The sequence below is a fragment of the Microtus oregoni genome, unplaced genomic scaffold (genome assembly GCF_018167655.1).
Source record: "Microtus oregoni isolate MIOR12 unplaced genomic scaffold, Mior012 000003F_ref0000135, whole genome shotgun sequence".
In the NCBI taxonomy this organism is placed as follows: Eukaryota; Metazoa; Chordata; class Mammalia; order Rodentia; family Cricetidae; genus Microtus; species Microtus oregoni.
In genome coordinates, this window is record NW_024543062.1 from 64,584,805 (window position 1) to 64,608,362 (window position 23,558).

Sequence of the window (23,558 nt, forward strand, 5' to 3'; positions counted from 1 at the left end):
TCTCTCTTTTTCTGACCACATGAGCCTTTAAATTACTGAGCAATATGGGTAGGATTAAAGCCGTGGCTTTGGTGGCTGGATCCAGCCCATTCCTTAGCTTTCTGCCATTCCAACCTTGTGGCTGAGATACCAGCCAGAGCCGCGTTCAGTGCCACAAGTCTACAGTGTTTCAAGGTCCCTGCCAACAAGCAAGCTACAACACTCAAATGCTCTCTCTGTAGCTGACCTCCTGTCTCAAAGAGTCAGAGTTTGCCCTGGCAGGATGGCCCAGAAAGCTGGCATTTTTAAACGGCGCAGCTTTTTTCCTGCTACGGCTGAAAACCGAAAAGCATGCGTTCAGCTTTTCGTCAACACCCTTTAAGTGTTTCGTGGCAGGACCTCTTAATGAGCTGCAGGGTTTTGCAGCTAAAGCTGAGTCAGGAAGCCTCTCTTAGATGAGAGCGCTTGCTTGCCTCTAGCAAGCAGAGCAGACCCAAGAAATAGCTGCTATCAAGAAAACATGCTTTACTCTTTCCCAAGCTTTCTCAGGCTTTCAGTGGATACAGTTGTCCACACGTCTGGGCGCCATTCTGTAGTATTAGGAGCGGCGGGGCTGCGTCCCCAGCACCAGTGAATTTGTATAATGTGTTAATTAAACAAATGAGCTCTAAAACAGACATGATAACTTCCTCTTTTTTTAATATTTATTTATTATATATACAATATTCTGTCTGAATGTATGCTATATATGCAGTGTTCCGCCTGCGTGCATGCCAGAAGAAGGCACCAGATCTCATTACAGATGGCTGTGAGCTACCATGTGTTTGCTCGGAATTGAACTCAGAACTTTTGGAAGAGCAGGCATTGCTCTTAACCTCTAAGCCATCTCTCCAGCCCCTGGCTTCCTCTTTTAAATTACCAATAATCATAGAAAATGAGTATTCCTTCCACCAATGTAGATATAAGGGTGATTTCAAGTGAGAAGAAGTGAATATAATGAATGGCTGTGCAATATTAGCTTAGCCTGGTGTGGTAGCACATGCCTGTAATGCCAGCATGAGGAGGTGAAAACAAGATCAGGAGTTCAAGGCTGGCCTCATGGTGAGACCCAGTCTCATAAAAACCACAAACAAGTACAGGGGATGTAGTTTAGTTGGTCTAGTGAGTGTCATCATACACAAAGCTGTAAGTTCAACACCATTCTTGCCTTCATGGAGAGTTTTAGGCCATTCTAGGCTTTATGAGACATCTTCTCCAAAAACAAAATTAATTTAAAAAACCAACAACAACAAAAACATGACCAGCAAGATGGTTCATCAGGTAAAAATACTTTCCACCACCAGACCTGATGGACCTGATTTCAATCCCTGAGACCCACATAATGGAAGGAGAGAACAAAGTCTGGCCTTTGTGTGTGTGTGTGTGTGTGTGTGTGTCTGTGTGTGTGTGTGTCTGTGTACATTCGAGATGGCTAGGCCTGTAAGGAGCCTGATGTGACTCCTGAGTTTGATCCCCAGAACCCACATAAATGGAGAAGAAAAGAACCCATTGGCCTCCACACATGCAGGGCACGTGAGTTGTGAAGAATATAAAGCTAATTGGTTTTCTGGTTTAAACTATTTTATGGTGGATAAGTGAATAAAATTGTAATTGATAATGAAAGTATAAAACCCTAAGGGAAGTGCCACAGCTTCAGAATGGCCATCCTAACTATGTTGGAAGTTCATTGAGATAGAGAATTTGGGACTGGGCAAATGTTTGGCTAATCTGTCTGTATGATACTTTTATTTGTGAGTTCATTACAATAAAGTGGGTGGTTTCTTTTAAGTTTCTAAAAAGTAAAAATAAAAATATTTGAACAAATATTTATAAATACTTTTAAGTTTAAGATATATGAATAATTATTATGTATTTAAACTTAGACATATGTCTTCTTTTTTGGTTTGTTTTTGTTGTTGTTTCGTTTTGTTTTGTTTTTGTTTTTTTTCAAGATAGGGTTTCTCTATAGCTTTGGAGCCTGGCCTGGAACTCACTTTGTAGACCAGGGTGGTCTTGAACTTAGAGATATCTTCTGGGATTAAAGTCGTGTGCCATCACTGCCTGGCTAGATATATATTTGAATATTTCATTATACTGAATTTTTAGTTTCTGTTTGTTTTTAAAAGTTAAAATAATGAGCCGGGCGGTGGTGGTGCACGCCTTTAACCCCAGCACTTGGGAGACAGAGGCAGGCGGATCTCTGTGAGTTTGAGGCCAGCCTGGTCTATAAGAGCTAGTTCCAGGACAGGCTCCAAAGCTACAAAGAAACCCTGTCTCAAAAAGTAAAAAAGAAAAAAAAAAGAGTTAAAAATGTATGTGTGGGGGCTGGAGAGATGGCTCAGTGGTTAAGAGCATTGCCTGCTCTTCCAAAGGTCCTGAGTTCAATTCCTAGCAACCACATGGTGGCTGACAACCATCTGTAATGAGGTCTGGACAGAATATTGTATGCATAATAAATAAATAAATAAATATTTAAAAAAAATGTATGTGTGTGTGCCTTCATGAATTTATGTGCATCATATTCAAGCAGGTGTCCTTAGAGTCCAGAGGGTGTCAGGTCCCCTGGAGCTGAGTATCAGTGGTGGTGCCTCCTGATGTAGGTGCTGCAAGAGTAGTAAGCACTTTTAGCCATCTCCAACCCTCAGGTTTGGCATGTGTGCATCAATTTTTGAGACAGAATCTTACTGTATACCCAAGTTGGTCTGAAATATTCCATCTTTCTGCCTCAGCCTCCTCAACAGAGATTATAGGCGTGTGCCACCCATGCCTGGCTATGATAAGACTCTTTAGAAACTATCTCTAACTACCAGTATTTTCTTTAGCTAGTACCCGTCACTGTAATGAAGAAGTAGTTGCTAGAAGCAGATAGAAGAGGAAGTATCATAATAACTCTTTTATGTGTCCAGTTACAATGCCACATTTGTCGCACACAGAGCTTGAGCTACATACAGGTGGGCTTGCCTCTGCAGCTTGTGACTGTAAAGCCTGGTTCTCAAATCCTTTGCTCAGGCAGAAGGCTAGTAGAAATAGAAAGCTGTCAGGTCATTCTGGCTAACCCAGGGTAATTTAAAAACTGTCTTGAATAACACAACAGCACAGATCTCTAGCCTGTACTGTTGTCTATAATGTCTGTCCCCAGAGCATTGGCATTTAGCAGGTAAGGGGTGTTAACCAGAAGTGCTGAGCATGGCATGGGCTGAGACTGCTAGCTGTTGATGGTATATTATATGTCCTGTTTGCTGTCATCTTGGAGAAAGTTGCTGAGAAATTTATAGAGTATATATAACTATAAAATAATTCACTTCTTCTCATACATATTTCATTCTTCTTTTCTTTTTTCTTTTGCTTTTTTAAATTTTTTATTTTTTAAACAGGGCTTCTCTGCCTGTCCTAGGACTCCTGTAGAGCAGGCTGCCTTGAACTCAGAGATCTGGCTGCTTCTACCTGGGATTAAAGACAATATGTACCACTAATGATTTTTTTTTCTTTGTATGTGGGATTCGTCTTTTAAAGAATGGTTTTTTGTTACTCTCTGGGCTGATGGAGAAATCAAAGATGATAAAGCCATTTAGTTACTAATGGAAGTACATAAGATTGTGGTAGGTGTGTGTGTGTGTGAGCACATGTAGGCCTAAGTGTGCTCACCCTTGAGGCCATTGTCAGATGTCCTTCTTCACTCTCCACCTTGCTCACCCTTGAGGCCATTGTCAGATGTCCTTCCTCACTCTCCACCTTGCTCACCCTTGAGGCCATTGTCAGATGTCCTTCCTCACTCTCCACCTTGCTCACCCTTGAGGCCATTGTCAGATGTCCTTCCTCACTCTCCACCTTACTTTTGAGACCTGGTCTCTTCACTAAACTGTGCTTGTCATTTGATTGGCAAATGAGTGGTGGGATCTGCCTGTCTCTGCCCTAAGGTTCTGAGATCACAGGTCTATGTCAGTATCTTGAAGAATTAAAAGATCGTTCTTTTCTACTTCATGAATTTTCAGCTTTCAGAGAAGGGGAAGCCATATGTTGACATTCAAGGGTTAACTGCTTCTACCATGGAAATCCTGTTGGACTTTGTGTACACAGAAACAGTACATGTGACAGTGGAGAATGTTCAAGAACTGCTCCCTGCAGCCTGTCTACTTCAGCTGAAAGGTACAGTCCATAAAATGTGCCCTTATTCATGGCTCATTGGCCCTGGAAGTGTTTTTTATTGATGTAGAATTAACCAAGAGACTTTCAGAAACCCATCTAGAAGCATGACTTTTGAATCTTGGAACATGAAAGATCAGGTGTATTTAAGAACAATGCAAAAGAAACTCTCCAAATATGAGTATTTGGCTCTTGTAAAAGAAACATTTAAACTTTTCCTGTTTGTGAAAATATGGAAGAGTCAGGTGTGGTGACAAACAGCAGTAATCTAGCACTTAGTAAGCAGAGACAGGAGGATTATGTGAGTTTCAAGCAAATTTAATCTATAAAATGAGTGTGTCTCAAAACCAAACCAAAGGGCTGACGAGATGTCCAGTGGTTAAGAGTATGAGCTGGTCTTCAGGGGGACCTGTGTTTGGGTCCCAGCACCTACTTGGTGACTCACAACTCTTTGTAACTCCGTTTCCAGGGAATCTGATGCCCTCTTCTGGGCACTGGGCATGAAAATGCTACACCAGATACATGTGGGCAAAGCACCCATACACAAGAGATAATTAAACCAAACAAAACATTTTCTTAACACATGCATGCATACATACTTACATAGTACTCATGAAAGAATTGCCAAGAAACTGATAGCATTTATTGCCTGCAGAGATGCTGTCTGTTTACCTTGTCATTGGTTGGCTGTGGGAGTAGAGCCTAAGAGTACTTGTCGTTATAGACCTTTTTATATCTTTGGGCGGGGTGAGATAGGGTTTCTCTACATAACCTGCCTGATTGTCCTGGAACTCACTCTGTAGAACAGGCTGGCCTTGAACTCACAGAGATCTACTTGCCTCTGCCTCCTCAGTGCTGGGATTAAAGGCATGTGCCACCATTGCCCGGCTACCTTTTTATATCTTTAAGTCTTGGAATCATGTAAAATGTCTTTTTTTAAAAAATTATTTAGGTTTATTTTTATTATTTTTTATGTGTATAAGTGTTATGACCTTTGGTGGCCACAGAGGTCAAAAGAGGGTGTCAGATCTTCTGGAACTGGAGTTACAGGCAGTTGTGATCTGTGTTCTTGATGCTGGGAACTAAACCTAGCTTACCTTCAAAAGTGACAAGTGCTTTTAATGGCTGAGCCATGCTCCAGTTCCTGTTTTGGTGTTGGTTTTTAAGACAGGGTCTCACTATGTAACTGTAGCTGTCTGGGAACTCATTGGCCAAACTGGCCTCAATCTCAAGCATATCTGCCTGCCTCTGCCTCCTGAGAGCTGGGCATGTACCTCCATGCCTGTCTTAAAATAGCTATTAAAAATAAAGTTTACCGGGCACTTGGGAAAGATAGGCAACATGAGCTATATAGGTAGACCATGTCTCAAAAATAAATAAATAAAATAAAATTTAAATTAATGCATAACAGTTATCGTTTAATTTTCACTGCATTAATGATGCCCCCCCTTCCAGTTTCCAGTCTGTGTTTTTTTGTTTTGTTTTTGTGTATGTGTATACTTATCTTTTATTTTGGTCTACACTGTATAGACAAGGCTGGCCCTGAGCTGTATCCCCGCTAGTCCAAATTCTGTCTTCTTGCCTCAGCCTCTTGAGTACTAGGATTCCAGTTGTGGGCCAGGACAACTAGCCAGTCTGTCTCTTTTAACCTCCAATTATGTATATCCACATAATTGAAACATTCTTACTGTTTGTTTTGTCTTGTTTAGTTAAGTCTCACTGTGTAGTTCAAGCTGGCCATGAGTTTATGATCCTTGGTAGCCTTCTGAATTGCTGGGATTTCAGGCACAAACCACATTGCCCAGTCTACATTCTCCACTTGTAATACAAGATACAAGTAAAGTGGAACACCCTCAGTACAGAGTTATAAAGTTAAGAATTAAGTTTATAAAAAAAAAAGAATTAAGTTTATGCAAGATAATGTGACACACACCTTTAATCGCAGCACTCAGGAGGCAGGTGCAGGCGGATATTTGTGAGTTTGAGTCTAGTCTGGTCTGAATCGTAAGTTCCAGGCTAGCCAGGGCTACATAGTAAGACCCTGCCTCAGAAAAACAAAACAAAAAGACCTGAGTTCATGCATTGCACTTTTTCTTTTTTCCAGTGCCAGGGACTGAGCCCAGGGCCTGTGCTGAGCTGCTGCACGGGCAGAGCTGCTCTTCTGTTATGCCGCATCCCAAGCGTCTATTCTGACTTCCCCATTAGAGAATTATGGGATTCTTTTTCCTCACCGGAGAGGTTGTTTGGTTTTCGAGACATGGTTTCTCTGTGTTACACCCTGACTGTCTTAGAACTTTGTTTGTAGACCGGGCTGTTCTCTAACTCACAGATCCACCTGTCTCTGCCTCCCAAGTGCTGGGATTAAAGTGTGTGCCACCATACCCAGCCTCACTGGAGTTTTAAAATAAGTTTGATATAGAAACTAGAGAGATGGCTCAGTACTTAAGAGCACTTTTCTTCCAGAGAACTTGGGTCCAATTCCCAGCACTCAACATGGTGACTCACAACTGCCTTTTGCTCCAGTCCTAAGGGTTCTGACAAGTATGACCTCTTTGGGCACTGCATGCCACGGGGCGTTTACCTACATGAAAACCTAGTACTTATATACATAAAATAAAAATAAATCTGAAAACAAAACTTTATATAGAGTAGAAAATGAGAGTGTTGTAATTTAGTGGCTGTTTTTAGATGGGTTCCGGTAGCTAAGAATTTACAGTTTCTGATGGCGTGAGTGTCCTGGAAACTAGGTTGGACTTGCTACACTCATTTCAGAGATGAAGCAAAAGCAGATATAAAGGGCTTTTAAAAGTGACATAGTGCATAAGACAGAGATAATATTGGAATGCCTTAACCATAAATTTTCTAATTTGTATGTTAAGGTGTGGAGCCAGTGTTCTTCTGATAACATGTAGAGAAGATGCTAAGATCCAAGAATGTGCAGCCACTTCACACTTGGCCAAGTATCCTGAAGTCTGCTCACTGCCTATGTTTGTCCTAGGTGTGAAACAAGCCTGCTGTGAGTTCTTAGAAAGTCAGTTGGACCCTTCTAATTGCCTGGGTATCAGGGATTTTGCTGAAACTCACAATTGCGTTGACCTGATGCAAGCAGCTGAGGTTTTTAGCCAGAAGCATTTTCCTGAAGTGGTACAGCATGAAGAGTTCATTCTGCTGAGTCAAGGAGAGGTGGAAAAGCTAATCAAGTGCGATGAAATTCAGGTACAGCTTTGGCTTCTGTTACAGTTTCTTTAAAACTGAGCCATTACAAAAATTACAGAGCAGGTGGACTCTGTAATTCATAATCATATACCCAGATTATTGCCAAAGGTTTTAGTTTATTTGCATTTTGTGAAGGAAAAAAATCTGCTCCCTTTCCTTTATCAAATATGCTTATTCCAGTGGTAAAAATTAAATAAACAGAAATTGGGAATTAGGTGAATTTCTATGCTATACTTTCACCCACCAGCTGTGTAGTTTGTCGTATATAGGTATGGTTAGACTGAAAACGGGAGTGAAGAATCCAATAGAGGGCTGATGGGTGTCTTTGAAGCAGGTAGCTTTAATCTCCAGTGGACTGATCTTTAGTTAGTAGCTTCTAGAAAGATACTCAGAGCCAAGTGCTGTGTTCTATGTACCTGTTGAGTTTTTTCTTCACTGAAATAATTACCAAACATCTGTTCTTCAGTTTAGATGAGATGCATTAGAAAATATCAGGCTTGGTTTAATACTTTTTTAAATATATATGCTGTAGTAGTTTGCTACCTAAAGAAATTCTATGGCCAATCCAGGTTTGCTGTTGCATACCTGTAATCTCAGTACTCAAGAAGCTGCTGAGACAGGAGGATCATGAGCTTGCCTTGGCAACATAGTGAGACCTTGTCTCAAAAAAAAAAAAGAAAGAAAGAAAAAATGAAAAAAAGCACCATAGGAGAAAAGAACTCTGTGATATACTTTGTGTAAATCAAATGGTCTTTGTCCTGAATTGGCTAGAAAATGAATTTTTATGTTACAAAATAAAAGGTTTTAAGTATACTTTTATTGATGAGGATTTATTAAAGTATAGAGCCAGGATTTAAGTCCAGGCAGTCAGCTAGATGTGATGCTACACATCTGTAAGTCTAGGGTTTGGGAGGTAGAGCTGGAAGTTCAAAGCTATCCTGGGCTACAGAAGAAACTCTGTCTCAAAGAACCAAGGAAAGAAAATAAAAGGACAAATTTTAAAGCTGGATGTGATATGTTGGACCTGTATTTCCAGCACTTAGGAGTGGAGGATGACAACCAGTTTAAAACCTTTCTTTGCTATATAGTATCAGGCTAGCCTGGGCTATATGAGACAACCCCCTCCCCCTTTATTAAAGTGGAAAGACCTTCTTTTCTTTTTTTATTTGTTTGTTTGTTTTTTTGGATTTTTCGAGACAGTGTTTCTCCGTAGCTTTCAGTTCCTGTCCTAGAACTAGCTCTTCTAGACCAGGCTGGCCTTGAACTCACAGAGGCCTCCTGAGTGCTGGGATTAAAGGCATGTGCCACCACTGCCCGGCTTTCTTTTTCTTTTTTTAATGTGCATTGGTGTTTTGCCTGCACAAGAGTGTCAGACTCCCTGAAACTGGAGTTACAGACACTTGTGAACTGCCATGTGAGTGCTGGGAATTGAACCTGGGTCCTGTGGAAGAACATCTAGTGCTCTTAACCATAGAGCCATCTCTCCAGCCCCCATGAGACCCTTTTTTAACAATACCATCATCACCCCATACAGACCATGTGTTCTCAAGACCTTTCCCCTATAGAGCTGTGAGCTCACTACCAGCTGCCCAGTTTGTTTCTGACTGTCCTCATCAGGATATTAGCACAAACATCAGTCATTTTGGACCTCTTATAGAATCTGGATAAAATAAAATGGAACAGAACAAGCAAATAGCTAACTATTCAGGCCAAGATGAAAAACAATTTGAGCGTTCTTTTATGTAGTTTTCCTTCCCCATATATTAAGACTGGCCTTTGCTTTTTTTGTTTTTTCCAGGAATGACAACAAAAGATTTTTTTTCCTGGTTTATAAACCATTTTCTTAGATAAACAATTTAAGCTTTTATGTCTCTCAACTTCATACACTTTATACCTCTTTTGTGAGTTTCTTTTCTGAATTTGGTAACAAGGAAAATTGTAACTACAACATCTCGTGTTCAGCTCCATCAGAGACCCAGGAAGGATCTAATAGTACTGTTACCTGAGTAAGCAGGAAGTGCAGAGAAAAAAATTCCAAAGCTATAGAAATGACAGAAGCATTTGGCTGCCTGCACAGCCACCAAGGTTCCTCTGCAATGTTGGTGTATCCATCTTTGACCTACAGGCTCAAAATATCTGACAGACTTTTCTGTGAAGCAGGATTTTTGAAGGATTGTCTTACCTTGACTTGGCAGAGTTCAGCAGTCACCTCTTTTTGTGTCCTGCTCATCCAATTTAGACAGCATAGTGTCATCTGTCAAGGCAAGGGCAGTTTCTTACCCAATGACTGACTTGCCACAATAAAAGCAAATTCCATATGGAGGTTTCTCGATGCCCATCATTCCCGCCCCCCCCCCCCTTTTTTTTAAGTAAATTGGTGCTGACAGGAGCAGATGTGTCTCATCATCATGAAAAGTCTTAGGTTACTAAATTATTTTTTTTTTTTTTGGTTTTTGACACAGGGTTTCTCTGCATATCTTTGGAGCCTATCCTGGAACTCACTCTGTAGACCAGGCTGGCCTCAAAGTCATAGAGATCCACCTGCTTCTGCCTCCTGAGTGTTGGGGTTAAAGGCATGCACCACCACTGCCCAGCTATTAAAAAGCCTTAAATGCCATATTCTATCAGTCTCTTAAGTGTTTGAAGACCACCTATCTATCTAAAATATATCTATGTTTAACTTTGAAAACATCTAACTACAAATTTGATTATTATAATTGACTAACTACTAGGCTGTATTTCTTTCGTTTTTCTTTTTTCTTTTGGTTTTTCGAAACAGGGTTTCTCTGTGTTGCTTTGGAACCTGTCCTGGAACTCACTCTGTAGACCAGGCTGACGTCAAACTCACAGAGATCCACCTGCTTCTGCCTCCTAAGTGCTGGGATTAAAGGCGTGCGCTGCCACCACCCGGCTTAACCTGTATTTCTTAATTATACATTTTTATTTTTTTATTTATTTATTTATTTTAATATTTATTTATTTGTTATGTATACAATATTCTGTTTGTGTGTATGTCTGCAGGCCAGAAGAGGGCACCAGACCTCATCAAAGATGGTTGTGAGCCACCATGTGGTTGCCGGGAATTGAACTCAGGACCTTTGGAAGAGCAGGCAATGCTCTTAACCACTGAGCCATCTCTCCAGCCCCAATTATACATTTTTAAATAAGCTGCAAAATAAAACACCTTAAACAAGAACAGAAACATATATAGTATAACAAAAATAACCTTAAATTTATATCAATATACAAAAATGTCTTAAACAAGAGTAGAAATATATATATATATATATATATATATATATATATGTATAGTGTAGCAAAAATAACCTTCTATTTGTATCAATATGCAAAAACACCTTAAAGAAAAGTAGGAATATATATGGAGTATGTTCTAACAAAAATAACCTTAAATTTGTATCAGTATACAAAAATTCATACCAGTTTAAAATACTTGTTTTTTATTTTAAAGTAGATTTAATAATTTACTCTTTTATCCTATCCTTGTTATTTTTGTCTCATATCTCTGCTACTTTCTTATATAATTTTAATCACAGCCAGAGTTTACTAATTAATAGTTGATAGTCCTGGAAGGATGAGATGAGCCCATAAGATGAAGGCCAAGCCTGGCCTACAAGAACTGTATTTGATCTGTCCACTTTTATGTAGTCTGCTGCAGTGAAGTCAGTGCTTGGCACTTAGTACAAGCTGAGTAAATCCATCACATGGTAGAACATGCACATTGTGTCTGCTTTCCAATGTAACACAGTTCTTGGGAAACAGTGTTTTTGTTTGCTCTCCTCTGTCCACAGCCAACGCTCTGACAGATGACTCAGATTACATATGCACAGAGACTGCAGAGAGAATATACACATAGGTGTCTGTCTTTGGAAAATCCTAGTTGTTGTACCTATTGCTTTCCTGGTGGCATAGTACAGGCTTTAGAGGGTGTGTCTTTTTATCTATTTGTCATGTATAATCTAAGTTCCCAAGTATATATATAATAAATAAATATATCATTATATAAATATATATATATATCACAAATAGTACAGAATCTAATAGTTTTTTTAAATGCTGACTGACTATACTTTGAAAGCTATAGCATTATTTATGATGATAAAGTGAAATTCCTGCTACAGAGGCAACTATAAATGCAAAGTATTTTAGTTTTAATAAAGATAACAGATTTCCTCTCCCATGTTAACTGAAGTTGCAGAAATGACTAGATAAAAATTCAAGAATGGGGGGGCCTGGAGAGATGGCTCAGAGGTAAAGAACACTGGCTGCTCTTCCAGAGGTCCTGAGTTCAATTCCCAGCGTTCACATGGTGGCTCATAACCATCTGTAATAAGATTTGGTGTCCTCTTCTGTACTGCAAGATACATGCAGGAAGAACCCTGTATACATAATAAATAAAAATCTTTAATTAAAAAAATTCAAGAATGGATACAGTTCTGAAGAGAAAGCCAACATGTGAGTGATGGTTTATTAAATGCTGTCTGTCCTAGTTCTTTTTAAATTACATATAATTCTTTTTCTGTATCTGGAAAGATTGTTTTCCAGCACCTCCACATCTCTGGAAGGTGGGAATAATAGTCATGGAGGACAGGGAACAGAAAAGAAAAAGATTCAGGGACGCTTTCTAACCGGGAATGGAAAAACCCATGACGTGCAATTACACATTTGCAGGTGGATTCGGAAGAGCCAGTCTTTGAGGCCGTCATCAACTGGGTGAAGCATGCCAAGAAGGAGCGAGAAGAATCCTTGCCTGACCTCCTACAGTATGTTCGGATGCCCCTGCTGACCCCCAGGTACATTACTGATGTGATAGATGCTGAGGTAAGTCATGTCAGGATCTCGGTTATCCAGAACCTCCACTAACTCCACACTTAGTGTGTATAATCAGGAACCAGTAGTATTAATGTAGGGCCACTTGGTTCCCTTCAGCGGGAATGCTGGAGAGGTAGAGCTGGGAACTTCCTAGGCATAAGGAACGTTAATGCTTGTCAAGTCAGGCTCTGTCGAGTGAACATTCACAATTTAAATTTGTGCTTTGTTATCTTTTTGTTTTATGTGCTTCTGAGGCTTTTATAATGAACTGTGTTTCCTCTCTGTTAAACATAATTTTTTTTCATAAATTGTTCTAAAAAAAAAAAAAAAGATGAGTTACTTTGCTTAGCAAACCATGACTTCACTTCTAGTAAATCTGATGTACTTAGTTTGATGCAGTTGAGCTTTCTGTTGTTCTATAAACTCTTTCTCTAACAAGTTCTCTGTGGTGACGTTTTTATAGTTGATATATACTGCTGCCGTAAGGACCAGCCTTCAGCAGCTCTTGACTTTTCTATCTGAGGGAGTAAAACTTAATTCTCTGGGACTAGCGAGGGAGAAAAAAACTTAACTCCCTAGGGTCGGCAACACACACACCTTCAACATGTCAGGACCTCACCTAGGGTGCTGATGAACGTCAAGCCTTCAGCAGGTCAGAGACACTGAAGGGGAGCTGCAGAGCAGAAGAACCACTGGACAGACAGACACACATGAGGACTTTTCTGAGGGCCAAATTAGTTCTTTGTTTTATTATTTTTGTTCTAATCTATTCCTTTTCTGTTCCTTTTTTTAAAAATATTTATTTATTTATTATATTATGTGTATAGCATTCCTTCCCACATGTGCCTGCAAGCCAGAAGGGGGCGCCAGGTCTCATTATAAATGGCTGTAAGCCACCATGTGGTTGCTGGGAATTGAACTCAGGACCTCTGGAAGAGCAGTCAGTTGCTCTTAACCTTTGAGCCATCTCTCCAGCCCCCTTTTCTATTCTTTTTACCCTGATGTTTCCCCATTCTCTCTTTTTTTTTTAAATTTATTTATTTATTATGCATACAACATTCTGCCTCCATGTATGCCCACATGCCAGAGGAGGGCACCAGATCTCATCATAGATGGCTGTGAGCCACCATGTGGTTTCTGGGAACTGAACTCATGACCTCAGGAAGGGCAGCCAGTGCTCCCAACCTCTGAGCCATCTCTCCAGCCCTACCCATTCTCTCTTGATGTCTTCCTTCTGTAACTTTCCTGGTTTTCCTTATCTCTTATATTTTTTTTTCCCTTACAGCTTATATACCTGAGTAGAATCTTTCAAACAATATAAAAATTACAACATGGTTACATACTATTTTTTAAGTTTATCTTTACAATGAATACAAGTGAAAAACAGAGTGTTTTCCATATCCCTTACATGATTAAACATTTTACGTATTACAGGTGAAAAACAAATTATTCCCAAGAATCCACATACATTCATACCCAAGCACCTGTTACAGATTAACAGAGTGTAAGCAAGCAAGGCATTTTTCTCAGCATTTCTTTTACTGGCAGGCTGCATTTTGTGGTTACAAAGAAAGGATCAATCACTTTATTACTTACCTCAAAAGATAATCTTATAAGGAATCTTAAAAGAATCACAAATCTAAACATTTTTATATGAGAAACAAATCAGTCAGCTACTTTAAATCCTCAGGGTGCATACCTCTCGTCAACACTTTTCTATATTAGGAAGCTGAGGGCAGAAATGGTTACAAGGAATTAATCATCACCCTTGATCACCAACCCATCCTAGCAAAAAAGGTATGACTCCAGCAATAGCCACGCTGTCATTGTTCTTGTTTCTTGACCTCAATGAGTTTCTCACTCAGCTATTAAAGTGAGTAAAGTGTGCCTTTTTTTTTTTGTTTTTTTGTTTTTTTGAGACAGGGTTTCTCTGTAGCTTTGGAGCCTGTCCTGGAACTCTATCTGTAGACCAGGCTGGTCTCACACTCACAGAGATCCACCTGCCTCTGCCTCCCGAGTGTTAGGATTAAAGGATGTGCTACCACCCCACCTGGATTAAAGGGTGTCTTTCTAAACTTTACATTTTCCAAGATTTTCTACCTCAAAGCCATTAACAAAATCATCTTAACCTAACCTTAAGTCATTATTTAAGACTTTGTTTCAGCTATAATGCATACTGAAACCTGTAAACACATCTCCCAACATTAAGATGTAAAGAACTTGAGTTAGCTTGGCTTCTGGGACTCAACTGTTTCTCGTAATCATTAACCTAAGCCACAGTCTATATGGCTCCTTAAGAGAAACTAGCTGTGTGACTTTTCCTTGTTCTATTTTTCTCTCTTCTTCTGCAGCCTTTGTTTTATCAGGGGTATGGGCAACACTTTAAACAGTACAGTTTAAGAAAAAAAAAATCATCTTTAAAAATAATCCACAGGGCCAGGCGGTGGTGGTGCACACCTTTAATCCCAGCACTCAGGAGGCAGCAGCAGGCAGATCTCAGTGTGAATGGGCGTGGGAGATCCCACTGACCTTAATGTAGTGTCACACACCAGATAAAATGGCAGTGGCAAACATGCAAAGACACAGCAGTAGCAAGAGGCATTTTGGTGCCGAGGCTTTCAGGACTTTGCCTACCAGAGATTTACCCATCAGAGCTTTGCTTCTGGGTGGGCTGATCTCCTGCAGACAATTGCCACCTGCTGCCCTGACATGACTGTTGGCATATATATGTATACCATCTGTTTTCTGGAGTGCTGTCCTCCTTTGCTGTGATAAAGACCATGACCACAAGCAGCTTGGGGAGGGCAAGGAACCCAGGGCAGGAGCTCAGAATAGGAACCTGGAAGTAGGAGCTGAAGCAGAGACCTTGAGGAACACTGTTACTGGCTTGCTCCCATTGACTTGCTCAGCTTGCTTTCTGATACAGCCCAAGGCCACCACCTGCTAAGAAGTGGTATCTCCTGTTGTAATAAAGGCCTTGGGCCGCTTCCCGCCACCCGACTAGCTTTACCCGAAATAATTACACGGAAACTGTATTCTTTTAAACACTGCCTGGCTCATTAGTTCCAGCCTCTTATTGGCTAGCTCTTACATATTGATCTAACCCATTTCTAATAATCTGTGTAGCCCAAGAGGTGGCTTACCAGGGAAAATCTTAACCTGCGTCTGTCTGAAGTGGGAGAACCATGGCGACCACCTGACTCAGCTTCTTTCTCCCAGCATTCTGTTCTGTTTTCTCCGCCTACCTAAGGGTTGGCCTATCAAATGGGCCTAGGCAGTTTCTTTATTAATAAGAAATCACTCCCACATCAACCTCCCACATCAGTCACTAATAAGAAATGCCCTGCAAGGGCTGGAGAGATGGCTCAGAGGTTAAGAGAACTGACTGCTGTTCCGGAGGTCCTGAGTTCAATTCCCAGCAACCACATGATGGCTCACACCCATCTATAATGAGATCTGGTGCCCAGAACACTATATACATAATAAATAAATTTAAAAAAAAAAGAAATGGCCTGCACATCCAATCTGATGGGGGCAGTTCCTTAATTGAGGTTCTCTCTTACCAAGTGATTCTATATTGGCATAACTGTATTTTGGCAAGCACTGATTTATAACATATAGGCAAGGACCATCTTGACCAGGACCCAGTCGTTTTGAAAATTAACCATAAAAATGGTTTTTTAATTGTTTAGTTTATACAATTTGCTAGGTCTGTTGGGATGAAGTCCTATAATATCAACTCTTGGTAGATGGAGCTAGGAGGATCGATAGTTCAAGGCCAGTCTAGGCTAAATGAGAACTTGTCTCAATCAAATAAACAAAAGGTAGGGACCTCCCCCAAAATTTAAAACAAAAAACAAGAGGCCAGGCAGTGGTGGCGCATGCCTTTAATCCCAGCACTCGGGAGGCAGAGGCAGGAGGATCTCTGTGAGTTCGAGGCCAGCCTGGTCTACAAGAGCTAGTTCCAGGACAGGCACCAAAAACTACAGAGAAACCCTGTCTCGAAAATCAAAAAAAAAAAAAAAAAAATCTTACTGACCATTATTTACCGTGTTAACATAAGTAAATGCTTCTTCATGTCATTTTGTTCTTAATATTAGAAATGTCTTCTATATTTTAGCCTTTCATCCGCTGTAGTTTACAGTGCAGGGATCTAGTTGATGAAGCAAAGAAATTTCACCTGAGGCCTGAACTCCGGAGTCAGATGCAAGGACCCAGGACAAGAGCCCGCCTAGGTAAGCTGGTATTCCTGGCAGAGTGAGGGGCAGTTTTCAGCCCTAGCTGTAATACAGACAGTGGACTTATTTCAGACCTGCTTTTATTCTTCATAGACAAAGCACTGCCATTTTAAACTTTTATTTCCTATAATCTGAGAGTATCTTTATGTCACATAACTATTGGAGAGTAAACTAGGTAGAGGGAAAACATTTTATAAATTTTATAAATTTTTTAAAAATATTTATTTATTTATTATGTATACAGAATTCCTTCCATGTATGTCTGCAGGCCAGAAGAGGACACCAGACCCCATTACAGATGGTTGTGAGCCACCATATGGTTGCTAGGAATTGAACTCAGGACCTTTGGAAGAACAGTCAGTGCTCTTAACCTCTGAGCCATCTCTCCAGCCCCTAAATTTTATAAATTATATATTATGTAGCATTAAATTTTTGTTTCAGAATTTAAACAAAGGGCTCAGAGCTGGGGCTGTAGCTCAGTTGGTAGGGTGCTTTCCTAGCCCTGGGTTCATTCCCCAGCACAATATAAACTGGGTATGGTAGTCAATGCCTATAATTAGGAAGTAGAGGGAGGCAGAAGATTAAGGTCATCCTTGGGTACATAGAAAGCTAAAAGTCAACATGAGAGATTGTCTCAAACAAACAAAAAAAAATCATGAAATACAAGGCTTTTAGCAATCACATACAATATGTAAAATCCTGACTTTTGAGGCCAGATTTGTGGTACAGATTTCCAGTTTACCATTTACCTTAGAAGGAAGTTTAACCTGTCTGTGCTTCAGTTGCCTTATCTGTGAACTGGGAAGCAACGTAGCTCTAACAAAGTTAGTGATTAAATGAAGAAATGTAGGTAAAGGCTAGGACAGTTATTGTCACAGAAGTGGTACCGATGCTAGCTATAATTTTACAGACATAGGTCCAGATCTAAGTTCTACCAGTGACTAATTGGTGATAGCAGTTTATCTGATCTTAACTGGGTATGTTAGCACACACCATTAATCCCAGCACTAAGGAGGCTGAGTCAGGTTGATCTCTTGAGTTCAAGACCAGCCTGGTCTGCACAGTGATTTCAGGACTATGTAGTAGACCCTATCTCAAGAAAACAAAACAAAACTTACTTGCTTCTCTGCTTTTACCTCTAAAATAAGGGTTAGTTTTACTTTATTTTTAAGGATACATATATATATATATATACACACACAGATACACACACACGTGTGTGTGTGTGTGTGTGTGTGTGTGTGTGTGTGTGTGAGAGAGAGAGAGAGAGAGAGAGAGAGAGAGAATGAGTGTTTTCCTATATGCATGATGCATGTATGTGTACCATATGTGTCCAGTGCCCATAGAGGCCAGAAGATGACATCAGATCCCTTGGAACTAGAGTTACAGACAGACTGTTGTGAGCCACCATGTGGGTGCTGGGAATTGAACTCAGGACCTCTGGAAGAGCACAGTGCTCTTAACTTCTGAGCCATCTCTTCAGCCTCTAAAGATGCATATTTAAAGAGAGGAGTGAGGGAGAAAAAGAACTGGGGCTTGAGACATTGCTTAGGGTTAAGAGCACTTACTGCTCTTTCAAAAGACCCACATGAGGTGGCTCACTACCACTGATAACTCCAGTTCAGGGGATCTGAGGCCCTCTTCTGGTCTCCACAGGTATCTGCACACTTGTACTACACATAAGTCTATGCAGGAACACATGCACATACATATATAAAAACACATGGGGCTGGAGAGATGACTCTGGTTAAGAGTCCTGGCTGCTTTTCCAGAAGGCCTGGGTTCACTGCTCATGTTTACTCCAGTTACAAGGTATGACACCCTCACACAGACATGGAGGTAAGCAAACACCAGTGCACGTAAAATAAAAATAAATAAATCATAAAAATACATAAATTAAAAAAAATACTTGGCTGGAGAGATGGTTCAGAAATTAAGAAGAGCATTGAACAAAAAAATCTACCAAAAATGGTTAAGAAAGGTACTAATTCTTGCAGGATGACAAAATGTGTTCTATATATCATAAACTATATACAAAAATATATATTAAGGGATAAATAAAAGTGTAACAATATAGGAAACAACAATTATAGGAAAACATTGGTTCTAACTTCTGTTTCTTTTTTGGTTTGGAGGATTTGTTTTGTTCCGTTGTTTTTAGATGGGCTCTCATACTACTTGTAGTCCTGTCTGGCCTAGAGCTCACTGTCGACCTGCTGACCCTGAACTCAAGCAGTCCTGACTCAGCTTCTACGTCCCAGGATTACAGGCATGAGTCACCACACCCATTTTCTTTTTCTAATTATAATATATGCTAGCTTTTCTAATCATAAAAATAGTACTACATAGCAGGATGGTGGTGGCACACGCCTTTAATTCCAGCACTTGGGAGGCAGAGGCAGGCAAATCTTAGTGAGCTTGAGGCCAGCCTGATCTACAAAGTCAGTTCCAGAACAGGCTCAAAAGCTACAGAGACGGGCGGTGGTGGCGCACACCTTTAATCCCAGCACTCAGGAGGCAGAGGCAGGCGGATCTCTGTGAGTTCGAGACCAGCCTGGTCTACAAGAGCTAGTTCCAGAACAGGCTCCAAAAAACCACAGAGAAACCCTGTCTCGAAAAAACAAAAAAAAAAATAAAAATTAAAAATAAATAAATAAATAAAGCTACAGAGAAACCCTGTCTCGAAAAACAATAAATAAATAAATAAATAAATAAATGTGAGAAGTATTACATATATTCATATTACTAAGCCAAGGAAAAAATTATACCAGCCATATATTGCCTTTATTCTAAGAATTCTTGTTGAAATGGGGGGAGGGAGATAATTACCAGTGTATCTATTATGTAAGGATGAGTATGTTTATGATAAATTATTGATTAAAAAAAAGATATACAGGGGCTGGAGAGATGGCTCAGCGGTTAAGAGCATTGCCTGCTCTTCCAAAGGTCCTGAGTTCAATTCCCAGCAACCACATGGTGGCTCACAACCATCTGTAATGGGGTCTGGTGTCCTCCTCTGGCCTGTGGGCATACAGACAGACAGAATATTGTATACTTAATAAATAAATAAATAAATATTAAAAAAACCAAAACAAACAAAAAGAAACTAAAAAAATAAAAATAAACCCTATAGCAATACAAACAAACAAACAAAAAAAGATATACAAACCAAGTTCCATCAGTAGAAGAATGAATGAATTATAATATGACCATACAGCGGGGTGTTATGGAACTATGCAAAACACTGAGTCATGTATGCATAGCTGGGACTTTTATCGTTTAAAGAAACGATATCTAAATAATAATACCTATTATTATTTATTACCTTGGTGTGTGTGGTGATCAGAGGGCAGCTTGCAAAAGTCACTTCTCTTTCCTCCATATGGGTCCTGGGGCTCGCACTTGAGGTTCTCAAGCTTGGTGGTAAATACCTTTTCCTGCTGAGCCAGCTCCCTGGCCCCAGCTTTTTCTTTTCTTCTTTTTATTCTTTTTGAAATAGAAATTCTCTCTGTAACCTTGTCAGACCTAAAGTTCTTACTTCTCTTGCTTCCACCTCCGAAGTATCTGGACCACAAGCCTGTGCCACTGAGCACCAAGCTGTGCTGACTACACATCTAAGGATAAAACAGCAGTCGTTTTTGGGACATTGCTAGGCGTATAGCTCATGATGGAGTGCTTATTGCAAATGGCAGGCCTTGGGTTTGATCCTCAGCACTTAAGAAGCTCATTTGTAGAAGCAAAGACCCACGACACTCAGCCTTCAGCAGGGTTACCACAGGTGGAATGCAGGATAGTTAGCAATTCATGTTTAATTTGCATACCTCAGCATTATTCCAGTAAATATGTGGTTACCTTCGTTGTTTTAAAAATATTGTGTGGAGTCTGTTGCTCATAATAATAAAGTGATGTATATTGTGTATGAGTACTCTGAGATTAAAGGTATGCAGTACCACCATCTGCCAGACACGATGTTTACAAGCCCATTAGTTCCTGGATTGTCCAGTTCACCAAATGGTTTTCATGAGTTTACAGAGTAGATGCCCAGGAGAACTCTGCTAAGACTGCCCTTTGAAGAGAGCCATGGCCAGAAATAAGACTGTAGGAGAAGGAAAGTTTGGTGTACAGAATGTTACTTTCCGTAAGAAAATAAAAGAGCTTTCTTCCTTTGTTCGTTTTAACATTTTGTGTGTTGGATGGAGGGGCACTTGTGGACAGCTTTGGAGTTACAGCCTCAGAAAGAAGTACCTTTCTGCCAGGCGGTGGTGGTGCACACCTTTAATCCCAGCACTCGGGAGGCAGAGGTAGGCAGCCTGGTCTACAGAGTGAATTCCAGGACAGACTCAAAGCTACAGAGAAGCCCTGTCTTGAAAAACAAGCAAACAAAAAGAAGTACCTCCTGAGGTGGGGAGATGGCTCAGCTGGTAAAGTGCGGCAGGAGCGTGAGAACCCGTGAGTCAAGTGCTGCAGTGGAGCAGAGGAGGCCCCGAGCAGGCTGGGGAGCCTGCCCAGCCTGACTGCACAGCTCCAGGAGTCAGAGAGCAGTATGGACCCATGGCACGCACATGCCCCCACACACACTCAAACACATACACACCCTCACCCTCAAATAGATCGATACACAATATAAAAATAGATAGCTTCCTATCACACAGCCCTACAAATACTAAGGCTTCCTGCCTGGGCCTGGTGACACAGACTTGTCAGCTAGCTGTGTGGGAAACTGAGACCCTCCTGGCTGTGCACAGAGTGAGCAGCTTAGTGAGACTGTCTTAACATTTAAAACAAAATGTTTTTAAAGATTTATTTATTATGTATATAGTGTTCTGCCTGCATGTATGTCTGCAGACCAGAAGGGGGCACCAGTTCTCACTACAGATGGTTGTGAGCCACCATGTGGTTGAACTCAGGATCTCTGGAAGAGAAGCTAGTGCTCTTAACTGCTGAGCCATCTCTTCAGACCTTAACATAAAAAATTGTGGGATCGGAATGGTTTCCTAGTGATAGAACATGGAAGCCCTAGGTACAATACCTAGTGCCACCAAAAAAGACGTCTTTAACCTATTTGAACCTTTGTACTTATATTTCCCTGTAAGTATTTACTTAGGCAAGGTGAAGTAACCTGCCTTTTCCTGCCTTTGTCCTTAGGAGCCAATGAGGTGCTTCTGGTGGTTGGGGGCTTCGGAAGCCAGCAGTCTCCCATTGATGTGGTAGAGAAATATGACCCCAAGACACAGGAGTGGAGCTTTTTGCCAGTAAGTCATCGTGGAACTGTATTTGGCAGAGTTTAAGTGTCATTGGTTGCTGACACTAGATCATAAATGATCAGCTTTGAGAGTAGAAAAATTTCTTTTCTTTGGGTGGGAGTGGTTGTTTCTTGGATTTTTCCTATTTCTTCCTGTGTTTCTTGTTTTCTTTTCTTTTTTTTTTTTTTTTTTTTTTTTTTTTTTTGGTTTTGGTTTTGGTTTTTCGAGACAGTTTCTGTGTAGCGTTGGAGCCTGTCTGGAACTCGCTGTGTATACCAGGCTGGCCTCGAACTCACAGAGATCCACCTGCCTCTGCCTCCTGAGTGCTGGGATTAAAGGTGTGCGCCACCACCGCCCAGCTCTTCTTTTCTTTAATGTATGTCCACATGTGTGAGCATGCCTGTGCTATAGCATGTGTGTGGAAGTCAGAGATCTTTCAGGGGTCAAACTTGGGTCGTCAGCCTTGGCAGTATATTTACTTTACTCACCAAACCATCTTTCTGCTTTGTTTTTTGAGACAGAGTCTCTGTGTAGCCCTGGCTGGCCTCAGACTTGTAGACTTTCTTCCTCCCTCACCCTCCTTAGAGCCAGCGCTGCACTGTGAGCCACTACATCTAGATGGTTTTTTGAGATAGAGTCTTGCTGGCTGGGCCTGATACTCAGTGTGTACCTCAGGCTGACCTTGAACTTGTGGCAATCCTGCTTCTTGCTGATAAATGGCTGGCATTACCCGTCTGTATACCACCACCACACCCAGCTTAGTTTAGACTGAGCAACTTGTGCTAGACTGAACTCAGGGTTGTTCTGTCTAACTGAAATCCTAAGTTTGTGTCTCCCTTCAGATTTCAGTACTGCATCAACAAGAACCATCTCTGAGCAGACATGGAAAATCTTTGGCCACTCTTACCCTTTAGGGTATTTCAGTCCTGGCTCTTGGATTAGCAGTATGTCAGTACTTTTCTTAGGGAAGGACATTCGATCTCTTGGCCCAGTGCCATGAACTCTTTTGTAAACATTGGAATGCGGTCGAAGGATTTCACTCTGTGGGCAGTCACCTTGTAGCCCCTTTGGGATGACCCTTAGCCACAAGGAGGTTTCTATTGGCAAAGAAGATGGAAAGAGGCAGGGTATTGAAAGAAAAGGCAGGACTGGGACTTGCCCAGCGGTAATACTGTTGTTTCTCTTCTCTCCCAAACCCATAGAGCATCACTCGGAAAAGACGGTATGTGGCCTCAGTGTCCTTGCATGATCGGATCTATGTAATTGGTGGGTATGATGGCCGTTCCCGCCTCAGCTCAGTGGAATGTCTAGACTACACAGCAGATGAAGATGGAGTCTGGTATTCTGTGGCCCCTATGAATGTGCGACGAGGCCTTGCTGGAGCTACCACACTGGGAGGTAGGCTTGGTGGCAGATAGTGTTTCCATCTTCTTTTAGCTGCACTATTGCTCTTACCCCTTCTACTGTCTGTGGGAGCATGACATCCGATAAATGTCTACGTTCAAATGCTCATTCTTACCTTTTGATATGTCATTATTAACTGAAACTACTCTTTTGTTGGCATTTCAACACTGGCTACAAAATTGAGTGTTCAAGTTCCGGTGTGCTGTATAGTAAAAGCGCTGGTTATATTTTTATAAACTCCATTCGTGCAGTCTTCAAATGCTTTTCAGTATTTAAGTATGTCATCATACACCATTCTTTTTTGGTTATTTTTGTTTTTGTTTTTCTTTTTTCTCTTGAAACAATTTCACTATTTAATAAAGCTCAGATTCACCTTAAACTCATAATCCACCCACCTCTGCCTCAGCCTTACTTAGTGCTGGGTTTTCAGGACTCTGTACCACCACACCTTGGACTCCTGGCTTAC

At 40.8% G+C, this 23,558-nt stretch overlaps 1 protein-coding gene across 4 annotated transcripts in view; it reads left to right on the forward strand.

Annotated features, from left to right (window-relative positions):
• Positions 1-23,558, forward strand: part of Klhl12 (kelch like family member 12) — a 36,883-nt gene that overhangs the window by 7,975 nt on the left and 5,350 nt on the right. For all 4 annotated transcript variants that reach the window (XM_041648447.1, XM_041648450.1, XM_041648448.1 and 1 more), the window contains exons 3-8: positions 4,011-4,164; positions 7,160-7,377; positions 12,067-12,216; positions 16,328-16,442; positions 21,591-21,697; positions 22,891-23,086. In XM_041648447.1, coding sequence (XP_041504381.1) covers positions 4,011-4,164; positions 7,160-7,377; positions 12,067-12,216; positions 16,328-16,442; positions 21,591-21,697; positions 22,891-23,086 — 940 coding nt within the window. The remainder of the gene's footprint in view (positions 1-4,010; positions 4,165-7,159; positions 7,378-12,066; positions 12,217-16,327; positions 16,443-21,590; positions 21,698-22,890; positions 23,087-23,558) is intronic.